Source organism: Solea solea, chromosome 10 (assembly GCF_958295425.1).
Source record: "Solea solea chromosome 10, fSolSol10.1, whole genome shotgun sequence".
In the NCBI taxonomy this organism is placed as follows: domain Eukaryota; kingdom Metazoa; phylum Chordata; class Actinopteri; order Pleuronectiformes; family Soleidae; genus Solea; species Solea solea.
Window position 1 is genome coordinate 9,334,549 of NC_081143.1, and position 23,983 is coordinate 9,358,531.

The 23,983-nt window shown below is 40.3% G+C and overlaps 2 protein-coding genes across 3 annotated transcripts in view; one reads left to right on the top strand and one right to left on the bottom strand.

Annotated features, from left to right (window-relative positions):
- LOC131467021 (neuronal acetylcholine receptor subunit alpha-7-like) overlaps window positions 1–9,369 on the top strand; it is a 33,267-nt gene extending 23,898 nt beyond the window's left edge. The window contains exons 6-11 of one of the 2 annotated variants that reach the window (XR_009241470.1): window positions 396–563; window positions 3,159–3,353; window positions 3,786–3,872; window positions 6,148–6,257; window positions 7,122–7,809; window positions 7,920–9,369. Coding sequence is in view for 1 of the 2 variants with exons in the window: in XM_058640695.1 (XP_058496678.1) it covers window positions 396–563; window positions 3,159–3,353; window positions 3,786–3,872; window positions 6,148–6,257; window positions 7,122–7,709 (1,148 nt within the window). In the remaining variant the exon portion in view is untranslated. Of the gene's footprint in view, window positions 1–395; window positions 564–3,158; window positions 3,354–3,785; window positions 3,873–6,147; window positions 6,258–7,121 lie in introns of both variants that reach the window. The other variant, XM_058640695.1, reaches the window with a different exon arrangement.
- A 4,510-nt stretch (window positions 9,370–13,879) lies between these two features.
- The window catches only part of dnah6 (dynein, axonemal, heavy chain 6), a 51,228-nt gene continuing 41,124 nt past the window's right edge, over window positions 13,880–23,983 (bottom strand). The window contains exons 65-80 of the mRNA XM_058641641.1: window positions 23,723–23,858; window positions 23,355–23,518; window positions 22,866–23,056; window positions 22,082–22,242; window positions 21,283–21,371; window positions 20,500–20,646; window positions 20,210–20,348; window positions 18,230–18,349; window positions 17,981–18,102; window positions 17,145–17,274; window positions 16,569–16,696; window positions 16,069–16,254; window positions 15,400–15,472; window positions 15,082–15,233; window positions 14,150–14,372; window positions 13,880–14,045 (exon numbers count right to left, since the gene is read on the bottom strand). Coding sequence (XP_058497624.1) covers window positions 13,942–14,045; window positions 14,150–14,372; window positions 15,082–15,233; window positions 15,400–15,472; window positions 16,069–16,254; window positions 16,569–16,696; window positions 17,145–17,274; window positions 17,981–18,102; window positions 18,230–18,349; window positions 20,210–20,348; window positions 20,500–20,646; window positions 21,283–21,371; window positions 22,082–22,242; window positions 22,866–23,056; window positions 23,355–23,518; window positions 23,723–23,858 — 2,265 coding nt within the window. The 3' untranslated portion in view covers window positions 13,880–13,941. The remainder of the gene's footprint in view (window positions 14,046–14,149; window positions 14,373–15,081; window positions 15,234–15,399; window positions 15,473–16,068; window positions 16,255–16,568; window positions 16,697–17,144; window positions 17,275–17,980; window positions 18,103–18,229; window positions 18,350–20,209; window positions 20,349–20,499; window positions 20,647–21,282; window positions 21,372–22,081; window positions 22,243–22,865; window positions 23,057–23,354; window positions 23,519–23,722; window positions 23,859–23,983) is intronic.

Consider the following 23,983-nt stretch of genomic DNA (forward strand, 5'->3'; position numbering starts at 1 on the left):
TCATCTAGTTTCATGGTTCTCAGTCTATGGTACGTGTACCACCAGTGGTACACAAGCTTCCTAAGTGCATAGAAAATGAAACAAAGTAATTCAATAATAATAATAACAATAATTTACACCACTGTATTGTAACGTTGGTGATAATGCTGTTGCTTCGAGAGCTCGGTCTTGGATGTCAATGGCACCTGAGGTGTGACCACAGCCCGAACGCTGAGGCGCATATGCGTCCACACATTGGGCATTTGACGGTGGCATTGGGGTCTGGTCTTCGCTAGGCAGCGAGCGAGTTCTTACAGATCCGGCTCACTGAGAGCAGCAGTTTTTTTTTAAAAACACATCAAAACAAAGTTACAGTTTAGTTTCAAAAGAAGCTTTCTCCCCGTTTGTCTCCCAAGGCATCTTGAAAAGTACCTGCTACATCGATGTGCGATGGTTCCCGTTTGATATGCAGAAGTGTGACCTCAAGTTTGGCTCCTGGACTCACAATGGTTGGCTGCTGGACCTCCAGATGATGGACGTGGACATCTCTACCTACATACCTAATGGGGAGTGGGACCTAGTAGGTAAGAAGAAAACAAAACTAATGTTTTTACCATTGACATACAGTGTCCTGTAACGTCTGTCTTCAAGATACTGAAACTCTATATCCAGTACATACATCTATATATGTTGACAAACAAGGAATAAAGAGGAGGTGTGAGGGCAGACAGTATTTGAAAAGTTTCCAGCCTGCGCATCAAACTGACTCTGAAAGGCAGATAAAGGAAGAGTCTAACATCTAGACTTCCTACATTTGGTCTTTTGTGTCATATTCCAGGGAGTTCAGATATCGACTCTCTGTCAGTCAGCTCTGACAGCAGGTGTTTTAGTAATGTCAAATTCTTTGTAAGAAGTCATTCTCACTGACATTTTCCTGTCAGTCAGTCCTGATTCCAGAGTTGTGCAGATAACCTGGAGAATAGTATTCACTGCTGACTGTGGCTGTATCCACAAAATTCCTTCTTCTAGAAACATAAAAAAAAAATGCAGGTCTTTACTGAATGTCAGTACAGTGAAACAGGAAGAAAGTTCTTCCTAAAGTTCTAGCAATGTTGTGCTTCATTCCTGCTGTGATACAGTATACTGGATTTATTGTGTCTCATCGGAAAAGTCCAGTTAATTACACTTCCTCTCACTTTCTATCTCTTCCCAAGAAACAAAGAAAGAGACAGTTCAACACAAAAGCTACGTCTAATATTGCTCTTTATTTCACTTTCTCATCTAATTGTATAGTTTTTACTAAAATAAAAATGAAGTGCTCCTCCAACTCAATTTAGCATATTAACCTAAGGCCAAGAGGAGAATCCATATTCACACACACAAACTGAGTGGACCCAGCTGGCATGGAGAATGGAAGGGGGAGCCATGGGTTTGTGTGGCGACAGCTGGCCCAGGGATGGTTCACTTAATCCAGGCACATTCAGGCAGCAAACTGGCCAAGAAATCACACTGTTCACACTGGCCCCAGAAACACCCGTGCCAGCAAATACACACACACGTGCACACACATGCATCTGCAGGTCTGCAATCCATCAAATTCATAGATGGTTATTTCTCTTCAGTATTTATGTGACACTGTTCCAGTAAATTCTCTGTCTATGGGCTAAAGATAAAGTTTATTTTTGTGACATCTCGCCCCAAAATTAGTTGTATTTTTGATTGAATCTGATGCCAATATAGTACCAAGGCTTCACACACACACACACACACACACACAACCACCTGTAGTTACCACCAAAGAAATGTGGCCTCGTCGTGAGATCCATGTTGATCGTTTGACTTTGATCAGACCAAGGTCGTCATGTTGTTTTGCCTTCTTTCCACCGAGAGGTGAATTCTTTGTGTTTCTATTAATTGCGGCATCTTTATCTCCACTTTTTGAAATTGCATTTTCTTACCTCGGGTCATCTCCAGGAGGAGAGGCAACGTCAGCTGCTCAGCTACAGATGCAGGGAAACTACTGTAAATCTGCTCAGGCACAGGAGTCAGCCATTTTGCAGTAGCATCACACTTGCTGCAGCAAAACTGAGTCTCGACTTGAGAGCCCTGGCAGACAGATCTGTTCTAAAGTGATTTCAAATATGCACAAATTCTGACTGTTTTACATTAATATTAACATCGCAAAGTCCTTGTGTCATGTATGGTATTAATGTTTTATTTAAAATCCAGATTGATGTTTTATTTAAAATCACATCAATTATGCTCATTTATAGTCTGTAATTTTACCTTCACATAGAGCAAATATAGATGTTTGTGTTTTGTGACTTTAAAGAAAGTGATAACAAACACATCTCATGCTTTGCTGCATATGAAGAGACAACAGACTCAACCTTGTCACAAATGTGCATGATATGATGTGCAAATTAAAAACAAGATTCACAAATGTGTGCACAATATGTGTGCAAAAATGTGGACACTTTTCAAATCCTTACGCCAATCCCCACACACAAATATTCAGCAATTTGAGCACATTTGAAAGGAGTTGTTGCATCGTCATGTTCCAGTGAGAGCACTGAGGTCAACAATTCAGCAGCTCCTGGTCGTTCCATGTTCCAGACTTAACGCTCGAGGCAGCCTCTAATCTCTGGAATAGTCTGCCAAAGCATGAAAGAGCTGCCCAGACCTATTTATTCACTTTTAATCCCAGTTGAACTAGTCTTCTATTTGTTTATCTATCTAGTAACATTTTAATGGGTGCACGCTATATTGGTCCCCTTTCATTTCCCTATTATGTGTTGTCTCTATTGCTATGTTTTACTCCTTGTAGTTGCTGACAACTTGTTTGTCGATTGTTTACCTTATTGCGCTTTTATTATATACATGTGTATATGTATATATATATATATATATATATATATATATATATATATACACACATATATATATACATTTTTTTTAATTTTTTTTTTTAAATGTGCTATATAAATTAAAATGACCTCAACCTTGACCTCCAAAGTTAATTTTAAAAAAGCAACTTAAAAGCAAGACGTATTGAAATGTTACATTTTACAATTTTGGCATTTCAGAGGCATCCAGCCAAGCAGAACTGCAAACCGAACATGTACTTTATAACTTTTTTCTGACCTGGATTTTGACCTCTTCCTTCCCACCTCCCTCAGGTGTGCCAGCCAAGCGTAATGAGCTGTATTACGAGTGCTGTAAAGAACCCTACCCCGATGTAACCTTCACAGTCACCATGCGTCGCAGGACACTTTACTATGGCCTCAACCTGCTCATCCCCTGCGTCCTCATATCTGGTCTGGCCCTGCTCGTCTTCCTCCTCCCCGCTGACTCCGGAGAGAAGATCTCACTCGGTACTAGTGGCAGAGAAACACAACACTCAATCACACATGTCTACTCACACAAACACAATGATACATTACTGGATTACAGATTATAATTAGACACATAGAAAAAAAATATATATTGTGTCCACCAGGTCCTGAGGCCGTTGCTTACCCGTCTCTGTTTATTTTTTATCACTCTATACATGTTAATGCAGACATTATGGCTGTGAATTAGCATCTGTGTTGGAATCATTTCATTAGAAAACAAATAAAAGCTTCATTATAAAGATTGTCACCTCAACCTGAAAATGTCAGCTTGTTATGAAAATGCCATTCAGTGAGACGTAATATATTACAGAGTGTTCCCGTAACAAAAACACACTGTTCTCACCTTTTCTGACGCAACGAGATGCACTTATTAGGAGTTGTTAAAGAGAATCTTTCTTTTGTTTTCCCCAGGTATCACTGTGCTGCTGTCTCTAACAGTATTCATGTTACTGGTAGCAGAGATCATGCCTGCCACTTCAGACTCTGTGCCCCTGATTGGTAAGACATGCTAATGCTTTCTAGAAGTTTTCAAAGTGATGATTATGATTACTGCTTTTATTTTTATTTTATGTATAATTTACTTTTGACAAGGGTACAGCCTTCATGAGTGAGTCCTTAGTAGAGGGAAAGAGTTAATCTGCACGAACGCAGGTGGGAAAGTATTCTGGGCATTTCCCTGCTGTTTGAACCAGCATTCTTCATACATGAACATCAAACTCTGGACAAGGTTCTAAACTACAGTATTTTCAGTATTTTTTTTTACACTTCTGATTACATAAGAAAGATGTTGCTTCGAATAAGATCTAATCTTTTTCACACTTAACACGCAACAGGACTAGCTGTTTCCATCTGTTTGCACTCTTTGTGCTGAGCTAACAATCTTCTAACTGCAAGACCAAGCCGTGTGAGGCAGCATCTGTCATAGCGGCTACAAGGAGTATTGCAATTTCTTTGTATCACCTGAGAAAATATTGTGCTCTCGCAGTAACACCGTTACCACCAACGTTAAATTACAGTGGCGTAAAGAGGCCGAGCAAAGTCACAAATACGATTTCTGATTTGCCTCCAAGTATTAGAGGAAGCTTGCGTACCACTGGTGGTTCACGTACCACAGTTTGAGAATCACGGACGTAGACTGATGTACTGATGCATCAATCCTCAATGGCCTGTATTGGACCAGAGTATTCCCACTGGCGGGATTACTTCATATTACATCAGCCTTTTATTACAGTTATGTGTGTCCTTGTAATCATAACTCACGCTAACTTTGAAGAAAGTGTTTTTTTTTTTTATATCCATGCTGCGGCTTGAAGCCATACACTCATTGTGGACATACAGTAAGACTCCAGGGTGGTGGATGGGTTAGTGTGGAGATATCACACAGAGGATGCAGGGAAACTGATGGACGCATTAACCCAGCAGGCAGGAGGCGAATGGTGGGCTGAGTTGTAAAAAAAAAGAACAGCTGAGTGAAAAACTGCTGCCTTATTCACATGCTGTATTCACACCACTGGGCAGATTGTGGAGGAGCGATTTGACACAGGCTGATGGATTCGCTTTGGCTGAGTGTGTGAGGGGGACACGGGAGGCTGTTGATGAGAAGATTATGTTCACAGCATAGGAAACAAACTACGTCGCATTGTGTAACAGCGCACTGACACTGACCAGAAGAGACGAGGCCATCGGCTTAGAGATGAGAGAGGAGGCTGCAGACAGAGACGCTGCTCTGCATCATTTGGCCGCTCAGTGATGTAAAACAAAGCCATTAGTGAACTTGCCTTCACCCGAGTGGACGTATTACCACATTGCAGATGGAAAAGAATTGCTGGACTGAAGAGACAGATAAAAACGCCGTTCAGCGCTCAAAGCATTTCCTCATACAGCTTGAATGACTCCCTCACATGGCACAGAATCATTTGATTGGTCCATCGAACTGTGAGGCCACTGACATCACAGCTGGATTACATACATATTCGTTTTTCTAAAGGGGATTTGTCTCATGTTTGTGTGTATGAGGGCTCCATGTGAAGAGAGGGAGAGTATTTGTCTCCATGCACTTTTCCCGTGTCTGTGTCTGGCAGCTCTCCCAGCTGTGGATGTGTTTCGGTTGCTTTGTAAATTAGGAAACAAAGTGTTTCATCATCCAACGACTCCCTGTGGTGTTATGACCTCAGGGTTGTTGACTGAGAAAAAACTTGCCACTCACTAGACTTGCCAACATACTGTATCATGCGCACCTTTGAAGGTTTCCTCCTCATATTATATTATATTATATTATATTAGTTCCAAAATGGGTAATTTTACATATAAATGTAGCACAGAAAAAAGAAAAAGGTTGGAAATAGATTAAAAATAATAAAAATATAAGACATATACACAGTGTGAACATTGTAGAGGTTGATACAGTACTGCACTGTAATCGATTATCAATCGCTTTCTAAATTGATCAGCGGCTTTGCTCCATATAACAAAGAAATCATTGGTTGGTTTTATAGACATTTGAGAACATCATCATTTTGTTGTTTTCGTGGTTTCGTAGTCAAACACTTTTTAACAATTTCTGACATTTTATGGATTTTATTGATTCATCAAGAAAATAACCAACAGATTCATTGATTATGAAAATAACTATTAATTGCAGCCCTTCAATATTTAATAATGTGTTTCATGTGATCTGCACGTAAGCTTTTAGTTTAGAATATATCCATATATTTCTGTGCTTTCACTTTTACTGTTTTAACGACTTTAACTTATGTGCACGTCTTCTCTTCAGCTCAGTACTTCGCCAGCACCATGATGATCGTAGGCTTGTCTGTGGTGGTAACAGTGCTGGTCCTACAGTTCCATCACCATGACCCACATGGAGGAAAGATGCCTAAATGGGTAGGTTGATAATAATTTTAATATACCACTAAATCTCACAACCATGCACCTTAAAACCACCTTAATGTTCAAATTTAATGTGATTGAGGGCATTATTTTCAGATAATCACACATTAATATTAACTACTACTCAGTGAAGCTGTTGCTCATTTGTTGGAGTGTTAAAGTGACATTAATGCAAAAGGTGTGTGGTAGCGTTGACAACTGGTTACTGGTTATAAGTTACCACCAACAGCTGAATATGCAGTTATTTTTTAGATATTAAATTAAAACTGTAGTGAGTAACTTTTAAAAAACAAGAACATGTCTGTTACATTCAAACCCATTGCCAAATGCGTTCACAAAATGCTGATTAGACCTATCAGCTCCACCGGACCCTCTCTGTATTTCTCAGTTTAGGTTTCATGTTGCCTTGTCTTGAGTTACATTCCAGAAGACAAAACACAAACAAGCGCATAAGCAATGTTTCAGATTTGAATTTAACTGCTCAAAGAACCCAGATATTCAGCAGTTTGATGGGTAAAATGCTTCCTGTCCCCGCCTGCCCCTGCACTGTCAGTGTATACTGTATAACAGGGCCGGTCCAAGCCTTTATGGGGCCTAAAGCTGAATTTGATTTGGGGGAAATGAGCAATGAGCAATCTTCAACTCCAAAATAAAACCAAATAACTTTAGCTCAACACTATTTAGATATTTAAAGATATCTCCTTTTTTTCTCTATATACTCCTGGTGATCAGGTTTTTTCTCTCTTTCTTCCCTTTTCCTCTGTTTTTCTTTTTCTTTGCCTGTAATCCAACAAAAATCTACCCCCTTTTCTCACCTCTGTCCTCCGACTCCCTGCCTCCTCTTGTTTCTTTGTCCAGGTTCGAGTCATTCTGCTCAACTGGTGTGCTTGGTTCCTCCGCATGAAGAAGCCTGGAGAGGAAATCAAAAGAGTCGTGCGCTCCAGTAGCACTCCTAACTACAAATACTCCCACCCTTCACCTCACCACACCAGCACCAGCAGCATCCAAATGAGTGCCATACCAGGCCAGGCATCCACTCAGTCAACCACCACCAATGGGAACATGAACCTGTACTTTGGCTACCACTCAATGGGCACAGACAACCCAGCCTTCCCATCCTGCACTGATTCAGGCGTGGTGATGTGCGGCGGAGGCGGCCACCATAACAGCTCGTCCTCGCACGACATCCACCCAGAGCAGACGCGGACTTTGCTTCTGGAGCAGTTGCCGGAAATTTCCCAGATCCTGGAGGAAGTGCAGTACATTGCGAGGCGCTTCCGGGAGCAGGACCAGGAGGAGGCGATCTGCAGCGAGTGGAAGTTTGCGGCGGCGGTGGTGGATAGGTTATGCCTGGTGGCCTTCTCGCTCTTCTCCATCATCTGCACTTTCACCATTCTCATGTCGGCCCCCAATTTCATTGAGGCGGTTTCCAAAGACTTCACATAAAGCGGACGCCACTTTGCTCTGAGAGGAGAACGAGAGGAGAACTGACGACTAAGACTGTGCCACACACACAACACATGCCTCTCTGCATCTGCAATGTGAGGTAGCACAAGATACAGTTATTTTAGATATTGTCACAGTACTTCACAGTTAATTCACATATTGGTCAATATATCTGGGTGTAGTGGAGTAATCCTTTTTTTTCCATTTCAGGGTAGGTAACACCTGTGCTATATGAGGCTACAAGCAGTGGTTTATAATGCAGAAACTCATGCTACTGCACTTTTCATCTGTATTCCTGCCGCAGCCCGTCATTTACCTCCCACCACTTGAGCATATGTCTCATTCAGTACAACACACTGTTCTCGCTTCTCTCCAGCTTGTTCTTTTTCTCTTCACATTTTTCACTTCCTGTCCTCGTTGTAGACCAGTATCAGGCCTGCGTTCTAGCAATGATAGTATTTTATATGACGTAAATACATCTACAGCTTACTCTTTGCAATGAGTTGGTGGATTTAGCTACCGACATGTTCACTTCCAGCACTGTATATTGCACTTTTCTTCTAAATGGAGCAAAACGTAGTGACTATTTTTATTTTCTACACTCAAGGTGATCTATTTAAATCATTGTATTCAACAGTCCCCAATATTGTGTCTCATTATTATAAAAAAAAAACATCAATGTGATCACTGTTTTTTTCACATTTCTCACCCCTTTCTTGTTCCTTCCTCTTCTCTGCTTCCCATCTACTTCACATCCAGGTTCTGTTTCTATAAAGACATGACAAGTCAAATTAACTGTGACATACTATCACACATATAGAGTTGTCTTTCTCAGTATAGGGATCTCCCAGTGGTTTTATTTGCATCTCCATCCTTTGAGCTCAACACTATACAGTGTTAGTGTGGCTACTTAATCTTTTACACTCATTCACAATGCATCTATGCTTTGATGATGATGATGTGTGTGTTTGTGAATAACGTGCTGCTGTTTTCTGAGATAGATTTCCAAAGGAAACAGAGGATTGAAGCTGATATATTTGTTCTTGTGACAGATTTTTTTTAAGTATTCTCAAAGGACATAACCGCAGTGGAGATGCCTTTGGTACTAATCATTTGTTGTGTCGCGTGCTTTGTGATTTTCCTCGTTAATTCTCGGTGAAAGGCAAACATTTACTTCTCTAATCTCTAGTAACAACATGCATCGAGGATTACTGGGTGATGTTATGTAACAGATTCGCGTCCTCGTCTCTCGTCACTGCCCAAGTCTCCTCTCTGATCCTCTGCACTGAGACACAAGCGAATTGCCACAAGTAATTGAACTTACTTTTTTTGACTTATAGCCAATTCAAGCGAATACTTGGGAGAAATCAGGGAAGATTAAAAGCAGCAATGTTTGGTTTACTGTAAGACTGCCACAGGAACAGCCAGTTGAATTGTGGTTACATGGGTCGAGTAAAGACAGACCGTAATTTCATGCTACTTAATGACTGCAACACTGTGACGCATTTTCAGGACAGAGCCACTCCTGTTGAACAGACAAAAGAAAAAAGGTGAGGACTGTGTTGGCTTTGCAGCAGGTTATGTAAGTGGTGCAGGAGCAAAAGGAAGAGGGACCATCTATCTCCTCTCTCACTGATCCACAGAACCTCACACTAAAAAAAACTTTACAGTGTCAAACTTAATTCTCTGATGCACCTCTCACAAGCTTTAGTTGGCGATCATAAATGCAATTAACAAGCAAGTGTAGGTTAAAGCATCCTAAACACTTTTTTTTTGAGGGACAGGGGCACGTACAACTCAGTGGCGATGAGCAGAAATCCTGTTCATTGTTCAGCTCATGCTTGCATCCTAATGTTTTACCCCAATTTATTTTTTTTTTGATTGATCTTTCAAGAATAAAGTCGTAATATTATTAGAATAGGATATTATATAGAATATTATCAGCTGCAACCTGCGTCAAGATGAGAAACGTGGAGCATTTTGTGAAGTTAGTGCTGCTATTTAACAATAATACATTAGATAATGACACAGAATAATCTCATAATATTACAACTTTATTCTCGAAAGGCCCCAATGCCATGTCTTGAACAATAAATATCCAAATATCAATGGTTATCCCAGCATAAACGCAACCCATTTAGATTTCAGTAAATCCCTGCAGCCACCCAGGAACTACAAATATCAACAAATTTAAGAGTAGCCGCTTTTTCAAATCTTTTTTGTCTTTAAGCTCATCTTTGTTGGTCCAAATACCAAAGCAAGGCTAGCATTTGACATTCGTTTGCAGGCTTTATGCTATGCTAGGCTAACTACATTCTGGCTGTCACACATTATTTGAAGCGGAGACACAGATACATTTCAGAGGAGGAGAAATCGGAAAAAAAGCCAAGAAATTATCATTTAATAAGAAAAGTAAGAACACTGTAAACATGTAGACACACATGACTTGGACAAACAACTTGTTTATGTTGTCTGTTCTGCATATTGTTGTTGTCAACATGAGAAATAGATAATGTTTAAAGAGTGTCAATGTAATTATTATGGTAAGTGAAAGGACAAAGAGAATTCAGTGTAAAGTACATTCTGCCACTTTGACATGGAAACCATAGCCTGGTAAAAACAGTGTTGCAAATGTGAAGTTTTGCTCCTGAAAGGCTTTTTGTTTCCGTCACCACTGTTGTACTTTTGTCCATGTCTTTTCCTTTGTGGCCTGTGCCTCTGCACAGATATTCAGTCTGATGTGTATAAATGCTCACTGTTCATGACTCTTTTTGTGAAAAATAAATGAGAAATAATTGCTATGGTTTGAGTGGCTGATGTGCAGAAATTCACTAAATAACACACTTATATTTAATAGGGTTGCACACTGATGTCAGTGCAGCACAATGACAATTATCATCTAATGAGCATGTTTAATCAGACCATGTCATTCCTATGGTATTCTTCCCAGAAATATGTCACATTTAAATAGTTCAAAAAAAAATAAATACTGAATGGAAAAGTTTAGTTTGTACTCACAGAGAAGTTTTTATAAAAGGGCCAAATACTTCACGTACGCACTTTTACTGGACGCAGTTGCCAAGCAACCATTTGAGACTTACCTGCAAATCTGATTATGTTACCTATGGACAGAACTGAGCTTGCCGTTTCCGCGATGACTAGTCTTTGTGCTAAACCAACCTGGCTGCTTATAGCTTCGTACTAAAACTAAAAAAGTCACGTACCACACCATCATTTTATACATCATAAAAATAAATAACAAAAAGAGCTGTCATAAATATGTTCCTATTACTACTATGTAATACTACGATTTCCTTTGTAGAATAACTTTATACCTTAGCCCAACTGAGGTAAAAAGGCTTTGTTCATTCAGATTTGTACCATGTGCTGTAATTTGTCATGTAACATATTCAGACAGAGGTTGTTTTTTTTTGTTTTTTTTTAAAAAGGATTACAAAATCCTTTGAGGGTTGCAGGGAGCTTAGGCAAAAGTCAGCTGACACTGGGAGAAAGGTCACATAGGATCGACATGGAGAGACAAATGACCATTCACAACTACAGTCAATAATCTAAAGTTAATCGAACCCCAACCTGTATTTCTTTCACTGTGGGAGGAAGCCTAATCAGAGCCAACACATGCACACACAAACACAAACAGTGTTAAAACACATTAATTTCTCTAATGAGCACATGACGCTGACCCAATCCGATCAATCTGTGATTTTCATCATGACAAACAGTTGCCAGATATTCTTTCCTCATCGTCCTACAGCTGGTGTCATCAATTTTATGTGTTTTATGTCCAAATCACTTTGTAATCACTACTTTCCCTTATCTTATTTCCCTCTTTAAAAAAGCCAGAAATTTCTAATGGCCCCATCTGTTTTCAATTAAAAACCATGTCCCCTTCCCCCTGATACAATCCCCTGGGATGAAAGTTTGTGTGTGTGTGTGTTTTAAAACTCTGTTAATCTGATTTCAGAGTGACTGGGGCATATAATCTAATTTACTCCTTGAAACCGTTTGTTCCCTCTTCATGAGAAAAAAAAAAGAAATCCTAAATGTGTGAAGTCATTTGTGCAGTCATCGTGTTTGCACTAGTTATGGCAATTGCTCAGAATTAAAACTGGAATGAACTGAACTGGAAGATCAATGCGGGAAAACATTGCTGTACTTACCCTTGACTTTCATTGTCAAAGCTGTGTTGATATGTTCAGTAACAGGGATTAAATCTGTATGGAGGTAAGACACCTACAATACAAGCCAAGCAAAACCAGACAACTCATTACTGCTCTAAGGTGGCAGATCTATGCTGCACATAGCGGTTGTTCACATACAGAAGGTTTCACAACACCAACCTTTCTCTTCCTCTGATCAATCCAGAGACATGAGCTCTGTCCACTCTTGGTTTGATCTGCTATGGCTTCTCACATAACACCACTTCAACTAATTCTTTTGACATGTTTGTGGGGCAGTTTGAATAGGTCCCCCAAGGTCCAGTGCTTGGTTCTGGTGATAGGGGTCAGGGGGTTTCAGTCACTAAATCAGAGACAGTGGGCAGGGGAATGGCGGTGGATAAGGTCAGTGAGATAAGAGGGGGCAAGGATATTTAGGGCGTTGTTGGTGATGAGGACATGGACAGGGAGCCAGAGAGTGGGGGTAATGTGTTCTCTGGAACGAGGGTGGATGAGTAACCGGGCAGCCGAATTTTGTACGTATTGCAGTATCTGGAGGTCAGTAAAGGGAAGGCCACACAGAATGCTATTACAGTAGTCGAGTCTGGAGGTTATGAGATTGACATCATCATCTTCCTTGATCATTTCAATCATCCATGGGCCAAAAATCACTTGAAACGGTTGTAAACCTTGAATGTGCCCTTGCATCAGTGCAACATGATGATTTGAGGATATGTTTCCCAGTTTGTCTGTATGGGAATATGTGTCATTGCGACAAACTTGTGTGGGCATGTCTCTTCTCTAGCATGTCTCTGGTGGAACCTCGTGGAAAAGAAAATGTGTAAACTCGTCATGACTCATATCATTTTCATTATCTTACACACTGCAGAAGAGCAGATTTAAACCATTCTCATGTTCTGTAAAAGATAAGAATCACAAGTAGCTTTTTTGTGGTGAAACATCATTATATCAGTGTTTCTACAGCCAATATATTATATTTTTCTCTCTCTTTTTTGTTCTGTGCTGCTTTTTCCTCGGGTTGGTGTGAAATAAAACGTTTACATATGCCCTTCTTGCTTGCCTGTGGAGGTGTAGTGTGTGTGACAGAGACAGAGTGCGTCTGCATGCTGCACCATTACCGCAGGGGGTGTGTTTAATGTGTTTAAAGAACCATATTTTATGTTCTGGCACTGTGGGCCCCAAGTGACACCAACAGGCGCCTGATGGGTGTCGAGGCTGAGGTGGCAACATTTCATCATTTGATGATAATCACTCCCTGTCCTGTCTCCACCTGGTCTTAACTCATTCCTTCTGGCAAGCTCATGTTTATTTTTGCAAACCATTAGCATGGACTGTATGTGTCCGTCTGTCTGCTGTCCATCCCTTCATCTCTTCTCTCCCTGTGATCACATGTGGGCGCCACAAGTGGGGCTCCAGTTGTAAGTTTTTGTCACCGCTGTTAAGCATGCATGAATTATTGAGTGAGATGCACAGAACGGAGCATTGGAGATCTAAACAGACAGACTTTAACTCCTCCACATTCGTGGGTGTCTAACATAAATCTTATGGCCCCAATTTCATTTTCAACACCAGGGAAGTGAAACAACCATCAACAAGAGCTGCGAGCCACAACAAGCTGAGTCTGGATCCTTGTAGATTTTTTAGGAGAATCATTAATAAATGTAAGCAATATTTTGCATTTCTCGCTTTTATGTTCTTATGTGAGTGATCAGATGTGTATATTCCATTATTCGTTCACTTCATCCTGTTGTAAGGTCAGTGTGCACTGCAAATTTCAATTCTTCCAGTGACTTACTGCACAGTGTAAATGGAGCTCTCTGTCTCTACATAATAACTGCACCACATTCATCTACTGTTGGCATGATAAGAATTTGTAGCTGCATTCTACTAGTACTTGGGTGTGAGGATGTCATAGATCAGGGAGAGATTACTTTTTCAGCATAAATTAAATCCGTAAAAATGTTAATACTTCCAGAAAAGATACAGTATTTATTTAAAGTTACATTTCAAATTCCTCTTCGTCCTCGAATAAAAACTTAATCATCCAACTGGCACAGGAGAGCAGAGGCTTTTGATATCCAATAATCACTGGGTCGGTTGGAGGGAAGCATTACCGTCACAACAAAATTAGTTGAATGACCTGCAGGAAAAGAGAAATAACAGATGAGAAAAAAACTTGGCGAAATAGATTTTAAAATCCACTCCTTAAACCAGAGTATCCGTGAAGGTAAATGGTGCATGTACCAGTGGTGGACAGAGTCCCAGCTCGGGCTGAGGTCTTGTACAGAGGAGCATGGTAGAGGCCCAACTCAGGCACATAATTCTGCTGTGGCTCAAAGTGCACCACCGGCAAGACAGCGTTCATCACTCGAGGTAAAGCATCTTCAACCACCATGTTGTCATCGTTCCAGCGGCTGGCGTCCATGAACATGCCGTGAACCAGCACGCCGTCCTCAGGTTCTGGTAACTGTTGTATCCACAAAATTTGAGATAAAGCGGCGGGGAGACAAACCACACTGAATCACTGGTTGTGATTCAGTGCAAGTTGATGGTAGCAACTGATTCTATTAAGACAATTCATCCAAATAATGCAAATACGATGGTGAAAACTTTTGTGGACATTTATGAGTCAGCAATTTTCTTTCTTTTTTTTGTTTATAATGCAGAAACGTTAAAGAACCTCTGATAGATTTGAGTGAAATGGTTCACAAAATTGTTATTTCCTTTGCAAAGACACCTAGATGAGCTAATAAAACTGTTTTGCTCCACAGGACTATTTTTAGTGTCCACATACTGTTAAACTTAATTTCATGTATTACAACTCTAGTTATTATCCAGACTAATCAGGTTTTATATACTGGAGCACCAAGTAGTTTGGGATAATTGTAGTACTAAGAAGCACAACGAGTGTGTTACTTGGGTAAAGCCTTCAAACGCCAAGGTCACAAAAAAGGGACTTTGTATGGGACAGTGAATGAATTACAAAAATGACAAACTTCAGTTTCCTGCTTGAAAAAGACTGAAATGGCAAGATAAATTGGTGAATATATACTTAGGATAGTGTATACTAAGGTTAACATAGATTAGCCAACTACAGCTACATATCAGTACTTCATACAACACAACTTCAAAAATCCCAAACTTTCCAAATAAAGTCAACATCCCCATTCAGGTACCTCATCATCCATGTCTAGTTGAGCATTGGCGGGCAGAGTTCGCAGAGCCTCACAGATTGCTGCCTGGTCTCTGTACACTGGCAGCACATTAAAGTGGAAGCTAAGCTCATCAATGGGCAACTTGTAGAATCTTGCATGATTCTGCAGCACACCTGTGGACCAGGAGGCAGACACCATGTCATCATGTTCCTTTGCAACATCTAACACATTTCAAGAGTGGAAACTGAGGGTTTAGAGGCAAATCACATAGAGTTTGAATACTAACACCCATGGTACGTTAAAAGCATGGAAGTTAGTTTGGAGCTGCAGTGTTTTTACCAGTCAGAAAGCCTTGAGGGAAGAAGAATCCTGAGATCCAGAAAGATTTGGGCTGACCACGTGTGATCCAAGTCTGGCAAGGGAAATGAGGAGAGTAAAAGAGAGAGAGAGAGAGAGAGGTAAATAAGTGATAGCAAAACAGTTTTAATTAGTTTAACGAGCTACAGTGGATTTTAGTTGCTCATGGGACCTGAAGGTGACTCAAACTGGCAGAAAAAGTTTACTTCCTCTGAAGTCACAAGCATGTGCAAGTCTGACTCAGTGGCAGCCCATCACCACTTCACCAAATAATGCAACTCTCCCGGTTTTCCCCTGTTCCATGTGTATGTGTGTTAAAGAGGGAGAGAGAGAGAGAGAGAGAGAGAGAGAGGGAGAGAGAGAGAGAGAGAGAGAGAGAGAGAGAGAGAGAGAGAGAGAGAGAGAGTGTGAACCCAATTTTGCAACACATGTTCAAACCAGTCTTTCGGAAGAATAGTTAAAGTCAGGGTAGATGAACCAAATGCTGAGAGCAGATGTGAGAAGAGAGGAAGGAGGGAGGAAGAGAGAGTGAGTGTTTCAAAACCTATTATTTAAATGATTTAACGAAAAGAAGTGTTCGCATGAGTAATTCACATAGATTCTAATAAAACTTGTGAGTTTGTGTGTGAACATTTGCACTTGCTTCCAGACCTGAATGAACGAGATTCTGAGAGCAAGGTCTCTGACCCAGGATGCCAGGGGTTTGAGAGAAGGGTAGGAAGAGTTTGCCCAGTGTGCGGGAACCTGGTTGTTCAGGAAGCTCGTATAGATACGGTCCATCTCTTCTGACATCACCACTAGACCTGCTATGGCCTTCTTCAGAGTGATGAGAGATGCCTGCAAAGCAAAGTATGACACATGAAGAGAGGTTCAAAGTTATATCATGCAAATAGTAACATTAAAGCTGTTTCATATCAATACAACTACAGTTTAATCATTTTAAATAACTTTCAAATATATCTGTAAGAGAGTTTTGATACATTTATGTGGATAGGTTGTATTGAAAAATGCTTCTGTAACCTGTTTATGAAATAAATAATATGTATGGAACTGTTCATTCTTTTGTTAGCCCAGGTTTTGAACCGAGCCATGACATTCATACGTTTGTGAAAGACTGATTTATGCAACATGTGTATTCGTGTGTGCGTCACCTGCAGCACTCTCAGCAGGTTGTTGAATCTGTCCACTTCCTGGCTCAACACCGTAGTGAGGGAGTTAAGGCGGCCATGTTCATCTTGTACAAACAGAGATTCAACTGCTTCATCCATGTCCAGACGCTCTGAACACACAGCGACAGAGAGACAAGAAGGACATGGAAAACACAGCATTAGATATTATTGTTGTGATGAACACTGGCCACATGTGAAAGCAGTAACGCAACACTACAGCAATTATAAAATGTGTGCGTGTTAAGACTTGGTTTTAGGGTTAACAACAGCATACTGTCACAGCAAGAGGCTCTCTCTCTCCCTGTGTGTGTGTGTGTGTGTGTGTCACTCTCTCAGCTCTGAACAGAGTGTCATGTCTGATCTCTAATCGATCGTGTCAGCTGTTATTTTTTTTAGTGCTTTTTTTTCTCTAATCGTTCCACCATTTGAGAGCTAGGACAGCAAATTAGGTTTAGGTTAGGCTTAGGCACGTGAATGTCAATGAATGTCCTCACTATAAATGCTATACAAACGTGTGTGTGTATGTGTGTGTGTGTGTGTGTGCTTGTTAGTTTGTACCTGGTAGCCTGATAAGTATAGACTCAGCTAGCTCACAGATGATCTCATCATTGCTTTTAGCTCCATGCTGAGCTGAAGAGCGAGGATTAACATCCAGTATGGTGTTAATTAGAGTCAGGGTTTCCTGCCGCTGTGGGTGCACACAAACAAATAAATACACACACAAATAGGAAGACACAAATATATTTGCTGGCATTTTATAAATGTATTATTACATTTATTAGTTTGCTCAACAATACCTTCTCTGGAGACCACATCACCCCCTGTCTTCCAGAACCTCTACTGGCTCCCCATCCCTCAGTTTAAAGTCCTTCTCTTCATAGAGTCTTCCATAACCAGTCACTTCCCACCTCACTGACCTGCTCCACCACCACAATCTGTCTCAGAGCCTCTACTCCTAACATTCCAACCTCCTCTCTTCATCACACTGAACCTCTCTTTGCACCTGCACAGAGCTTTCACTAAACTTTCACCCCAAAGTCATCAAAAACTGTACAGAATAACTCACCTTTAAGTCCAAAAATTTACCTATTTCAAATTGAATTTACACGTGTATTAAATGCTTGTCTACATGAAAGCATCTTTAAAAGCACTCTATAAATAAAATGTAGAACTATAACTAAGTCCTGTGTCTGGAGAGATGCCATGAACTTTTGATTACACTGAGCTAATTTGCATATCACTTCTGCAAAACACAAACAAATGGCAAACTAGTCCATTTATGATATCTGCTCACATGATTTGAGCATAACCAGCAGACCAACAGAAAGATATTCTATACTTTACTTTTCATTGTCTTTTAATAGTACTATCATGATTTCAGTACTGGTGCTCACCTGGAAGGCCAGGTTGGAGTTCTCATGCATGCCAAAGATCTCAGGATCATCTATGATTGGAAGACTCTCAATGTATTGCTTATATTGCTCCAGTTGATCCGTCTCTGGGGCATAGTAGATACCTTAACACCCAAGACACAGAGGGAAATATAAAGTATGTGAGTGCGTTGTAACACATGGACACAGACACTGTTCTGAATCCCATGTATATTTCTGACAGAAGGGAAAATGGAGGAGGTTGAAAAATACCCGAGGAGGAATAGATGTAGCCATGTTCCAGAGTTTTTGGGGAGAAGAAACCTTTGAGGATTGTCCTAAGGCAGCGCTGATCCCAGGCATCTGTCACTCTGCCTCCATATGTGATTTCACCTGGGGACACAGAACACGTGGTGTCATTAATCTGCATCAGCTGTAATCTGCAGTGCAACTCTGAGAACACTCACCACAACACGACTGAATGTAGGTTAAATTATTTAAATTCTACACCGAATGAGGCTGAGATTGCGAGTGTGATGCTCTGGGAGTCAGGTTGTGGAGGTGAATGAGCTAAATTACAGGCAACATCTGACCGTACTTAAACATACAGATTTGAATGAGGCATGCACTAAATTAATTGAAAGAGGTGAGAGGTGAGGGGATGAAAGGAAGGGTGGGCTGATACTATTTAGACAGACAGAGAGTGATGGGTTGACCAGGCAGCAGGCTTGCTGGGTAATTAGACACATAATTGAGACGTGACCCTGCTCTCAAAGTGTTGCAGAGAGATGCAGAGAACCCTGCAGTGGTGCAGTTCAGTCCACATAGTAATGTAGCAGGTGGTTTAGAGACAGTTTAAATGATTTCTTGCAAAGAAACAGTTTTAAAAAGACAAAAATAACAGTGTGACTGCAGTCACATATTTCCATGGGCCTCAATAGTATCCAGCTCCCTGACACACTCATGTAATCGTGTAAAGCACAGACATTCCTGCACAGTATGCAGTGATATGAGGGGAGTGAGGAAAGACAGACACGGATGAAGCAGAAAAATAAATTCCCAAAGAGCAAAGGAGAAGATATGTATACAGTATTTTACAATTCTATTTAAAATATGACAATTTGACACTTGAAATGTGTGCATTCAATGAAGATCTGTACATGCATGTCAAAGCTGTCAGAGAACTTTTTGCACCAGAAGAGAGAAACTTTGGCTCCGTTAAGTAGAAAGGCAATATCATGCCTGGTTTGTGCCCTTATACTTTTCCCTCTGGCTCAAAAGTACTGTTAGAATTAAGGATTAAACTAATAACACCGCCGTGTGATAACAACAATGAGAGGCATCAATTTGATGCAACACGCTCCACTGACACTGAACGCAGCACATAATCATTTGGAGGTGTAATTGAAAACCAGATTAGGGAAACAAATGAACTTTGGAGATATGATGTGTATTGTAAATGAAAGGGATCCTTCCTCTTCTTCACAGTTACTATGCAAATATCTGTTGTGTAAGTCCAGGAGAAACAATATTAAATACCATAATTTAATTCAACTGAATTCTCATTTATGTCCGTATGGGTGCCCAGGATATACAGCATGACACAAATAAAGTAAAGATAAAGTAAAACGTCATCACGAAATGATGTAATTTTATATGACTTCAAATGATTGATTTCTATATCTGGTGTGTGCTGTGGGGAAATGTTTTCATGCTATAAACACCCAGTGTGGAGAAACGGATATCGCAGCCACAGAAGGGAGTGAAATCGTGTTACAAAAACTGTCCTGCTATGTGAAATCAGCAAACATGCTTTGCCCGTTTGACTTGATGCTGAAAATGCAAATGTGTGTGTGTGTGTGTGTGTGTGTGTGTGTGTGTTGTTGACAAAGCCACAATGTGCTGCCTATGTGTGCCACACTCTGATGAACACAACAAACATGCCAGCAAACAATAACCTGAACTATTTCAGATACACACAAATGTGTGCCATGCAGCAGAGGTTCTCAAATGGAGGGCTGTGGACCCCTGGGGCTCCATGGTCAGTACCAGGGGGTCCACGAAAAGTTTCCAGTTTCATTTATTAAAATAATCATGACATCTCCAGCATGTCCCAAATTATCACAATGGCTCAAAAACATTGTAAGGGAAACACATGAGGGCTCCCTGAGGAAGGAAAAACCAACAAAACAGAAAATATTCTGTTGTGTAGCATTTGTAAGCCTGAACACACATCTCTGAATGTTTCCTTACCAGTGATGTAGGTGAGAGCGTCCCAGGGGATGTTGCCATCTTTGCAGTAGAGTTTGAGGTTGAGAAGAGCACATTCCCGGTCACTGTCATTGAACTCATAGGGAATGTTCCAGCCCAGAGGGCCAAACTTCTTTCTCTCCTGAGACACACATACATACACACACACACACACACACACACACACACACACACACACACATAAGATGCACAAAGTGGATAAATTGAGTCAAACACAAGCAAGCAAGAAAGTGAAATACAGTGTATCCAGACACAGTAATGACGGGGGTAACCTGGATGACTGCATGGAAAAAGCAGATTCCAAACACAATCTTCCTCCACTGACGTCCCAGAACGTGCCCCTCGAAGAAATCACTAGAGACCTCTCTGAAGGCCCGTAGCATGTTGGCTCGCAGGCCTTTGGGAGGCTCATTGGTCACCTGGAAATGAGAACAGTAAAACAAAGCACAGCAATCTAAAGTGAGTCTTGCTCAGACAGAAGAAAAAATCCTGGGGTTAGTGTTTTTTAGATGCTGGACACAGATAAAACCTGTACATCTGCAAACATAAGTCAAATTACACTGTTATAATTTATATTAAACTGGTAATTAGTGACAGTTAAACAGTTCTAGAATATTCAGCTGATAGCACAACATTTACTTTACTAATGCAACATATTAAGAGAACATTACATTAGTAATTATCTAGTGTCTCGGCATAATATAATTGTCTCTTTAAGTGACTGAGATTTCTTCAGCCTACTATGCAATTTAAACGGTACTGAAATGAACTATTAACCTTCTTTTGAATGCATACTGATCAGATATGAATGCAATATTTTCTTAATATGAGCTTCCAAACACGTCCTTAAGCAGCACTGCACTATGACACCAATTATTTTTAATGATTTACTTTGCACACTGTAGCAAGGACACGCTCAGGGAGCTTGTGTAGTACTCATAGTTCTCATGTAAGTTCTATGTAGCTCTTATGAATTAACAACAGTCACCAGCAGTGCGCTGCTGCAGAGCAGTCTTTGACAGATAATCTAAGTGTGTGTATGTGTGTTTAATTACCTTGACAGAGTTTTGAAGCACTGTAACAGGAAACACTTTGGTCGGCATGGAACTGAGAAACAAACGGAATTCCTTGTGTATTGATGTATCTACACAGGAACAGAAAGGAATACATTTTTCAAAGGCAAAACAAGACTTAATGGGTAGTCTTTTCTATCACAAGTATTAATGTAAGGTATTTTCCTTTACATGAATGCTGTGAAAAAAGAAATGTCTACAAAAACACCAGGCACTTTGTCAACAGTGTATTTGCAACACGTTGCACTGGCGTGCACTACCAGCCACTATGCATTACTGCTTCATGGTTTAAGTCATAGAGATGCTAAGATGTGCCGTGTCAGCAAATTCCAAAATAACTTTCACAAATACAAACCCTCCCCAGTTGCTTCTTTTTCTGTACCTTGCAGACTTTCACATACCACACACCTGGTGTGTAATAAAAGGGCTGTAGACATTTATTTGTCCACCTGTCAAGCACAGAACTAAACTGGAGCCAAAGGCTTTTTCTTATATAATCCCAAGACTGTAAATCATTTCATGAAAAGTCAACCATAGTGGTTGATGATTTGGGTCACTGTTTCACTATTTAAGTAGTTTTATCAACATACATCAATTCTTCTCTTGTTCTGTTGTATTTAAAAATATATATATAAAAACTACAATTGATTGTACTGTCAACCTATTATTATATGAGCAGAGTTCAAAATGTGACAATGGGACACATGTGAGGCAGCCAAAATGATCAGCCCTTGTGTGACCGTGCATGCATGCCACTGTTTATATGGTAATGTGACCATACCCGGCTCAGTAAAGGTCTTGATGAGCTCCTCCATGGCCAGCATCCAGGAAACAGCCAGATGGCAGTTTTGCAGAAAGACCCACTTGCCACTTTTCAGTGCCTCATAGATCATTTTCTCAGCTATAGGTCCTTGGCCTTGACCCAATGAAATGGACTCAACTCTGGGAAACAAGGAATGACAGAAATACCACTGTGATTACTTATAAACGGCTGCTAATAATAACAAATGTCATGATATGCAATACATGAGCAAGATGAGGAACAACACATAAATCCCAATTTGATACTATCACATTAGTTAGCAGTTCAACAATTAGATGTTTAAGCATGGTTAAGCATGGTTATTGCATGATTCATTTAACAATAAATAATGGGATCATATGGATAACACACCTAAAGATGTTTTCAAAAATCAACATACTGTGACTCATTCTTAAAAAACATGCTACTGGAAAATCTCTTGTTTATAGAATCACTGATTAAGAGGATAAACAAATTGTGACTATATACAAATTGTAACATATGAATACAAATATAGCACTCTTATCAAAAATGAATGAATAAAATATAGTATTACATAAAGTAGTATTAAAATAAAGCTAGGTACTTTTAGCTTGGTTAGTAAGCCTGTTAAAATGTCTTAACAATGGTCAGAAAACATCAGCTAGCAGTTTGCTGTTCACAGGTAGCACAGATAAACCATTACCATAAACTACAAGCTTCACAGTTCACCCTTAGTTCTTCTTCAGCTATGCGCATTTCTTTATCTTTGTTTTTCCTTTACCTGTCAAGACATCCTCCCTCTTTGGCAAAACGTTGGAAGGCTCCCATAGGGTCGGATCCTGTGCTTAGAATGAAGACCAGTGGAGTGACAGGGGACATATCGCTGTAAAGGTTAGCCAAGTCAACTGGAGGGTTTTCCACGAACTGCTTCCCAAGGCTGACAATCACAAACTCTGTCGCTGCAAACACCACCTGAATAAAAAAGAAATAACAAAAGTAAACAAGTGGGATTGCAGAGATACAGACAAAACAAATGGTGAGAAGTTATAAAATATTGTAAAAAATGTATAAAATTAAAATAAAATTCTAGGTTTATTCCAGGGGCTTTATGGGGATAAAGAAATACAATGTGATGAATAGGAAGTTTCATCAAATGTAGGCAGAGCCCCATTGCTTCATTTGCTGACATGCCTGGTTTTCAATTGTATCATAGACAAAATAATGTTTTGGCAGAGTCTTACCGAGGGCTCCAATAATGCTGTGGGCTTACCTTTTCTTCCACAAAGCTCTTGATAAGGATTAGCTTCTGAAAGGCTCCCAACCTCTCATTCCAATAACCTCTGATGCCACTCCCTTTCTTCAATTCTCCAAGCGAAGGCAACTCTGACACATAGTCTTCCCAAGTCTCTGGATTAATAGATGCTTGAAAACGTCCTGCAGGCGACATGGCTTTTATTTAATGCTACACATTTTTTTTACAGTGGTATAGTGAGCAGATTTCTCCTCTACAACTGGTAAAGAGATGAACATTTGCTGAATCTATAAGTAAATCATTGCCATTCTTGAATTTAGCATAAACACCCATACAGTAAATACAATGCTGCTGGATCAGCCAGGATCACAGCTGGTGTGGGTTACCAAGCCTGATGTCAATATGGGTTCTGGTGATTTCCTTGGAGATGCCCTTGAAGCAAGGCAGTGTGCTCTCGAGCTCACAACTTGTCTGCCAGTAAAAATCACTAAGCCATGGCACATCGGGCCGCTCTGGCTTGTCCTGGAAGACAGGGAAACATAAGAGGAGACAATTACAATGACAAAGGAGTAGGTGGAAAAAAAGATGAAGGAAAGACCTTGAGTGGAGAGGCAGAAGAAGAAGTAAATGCCAGTAAAAGTGTAAAT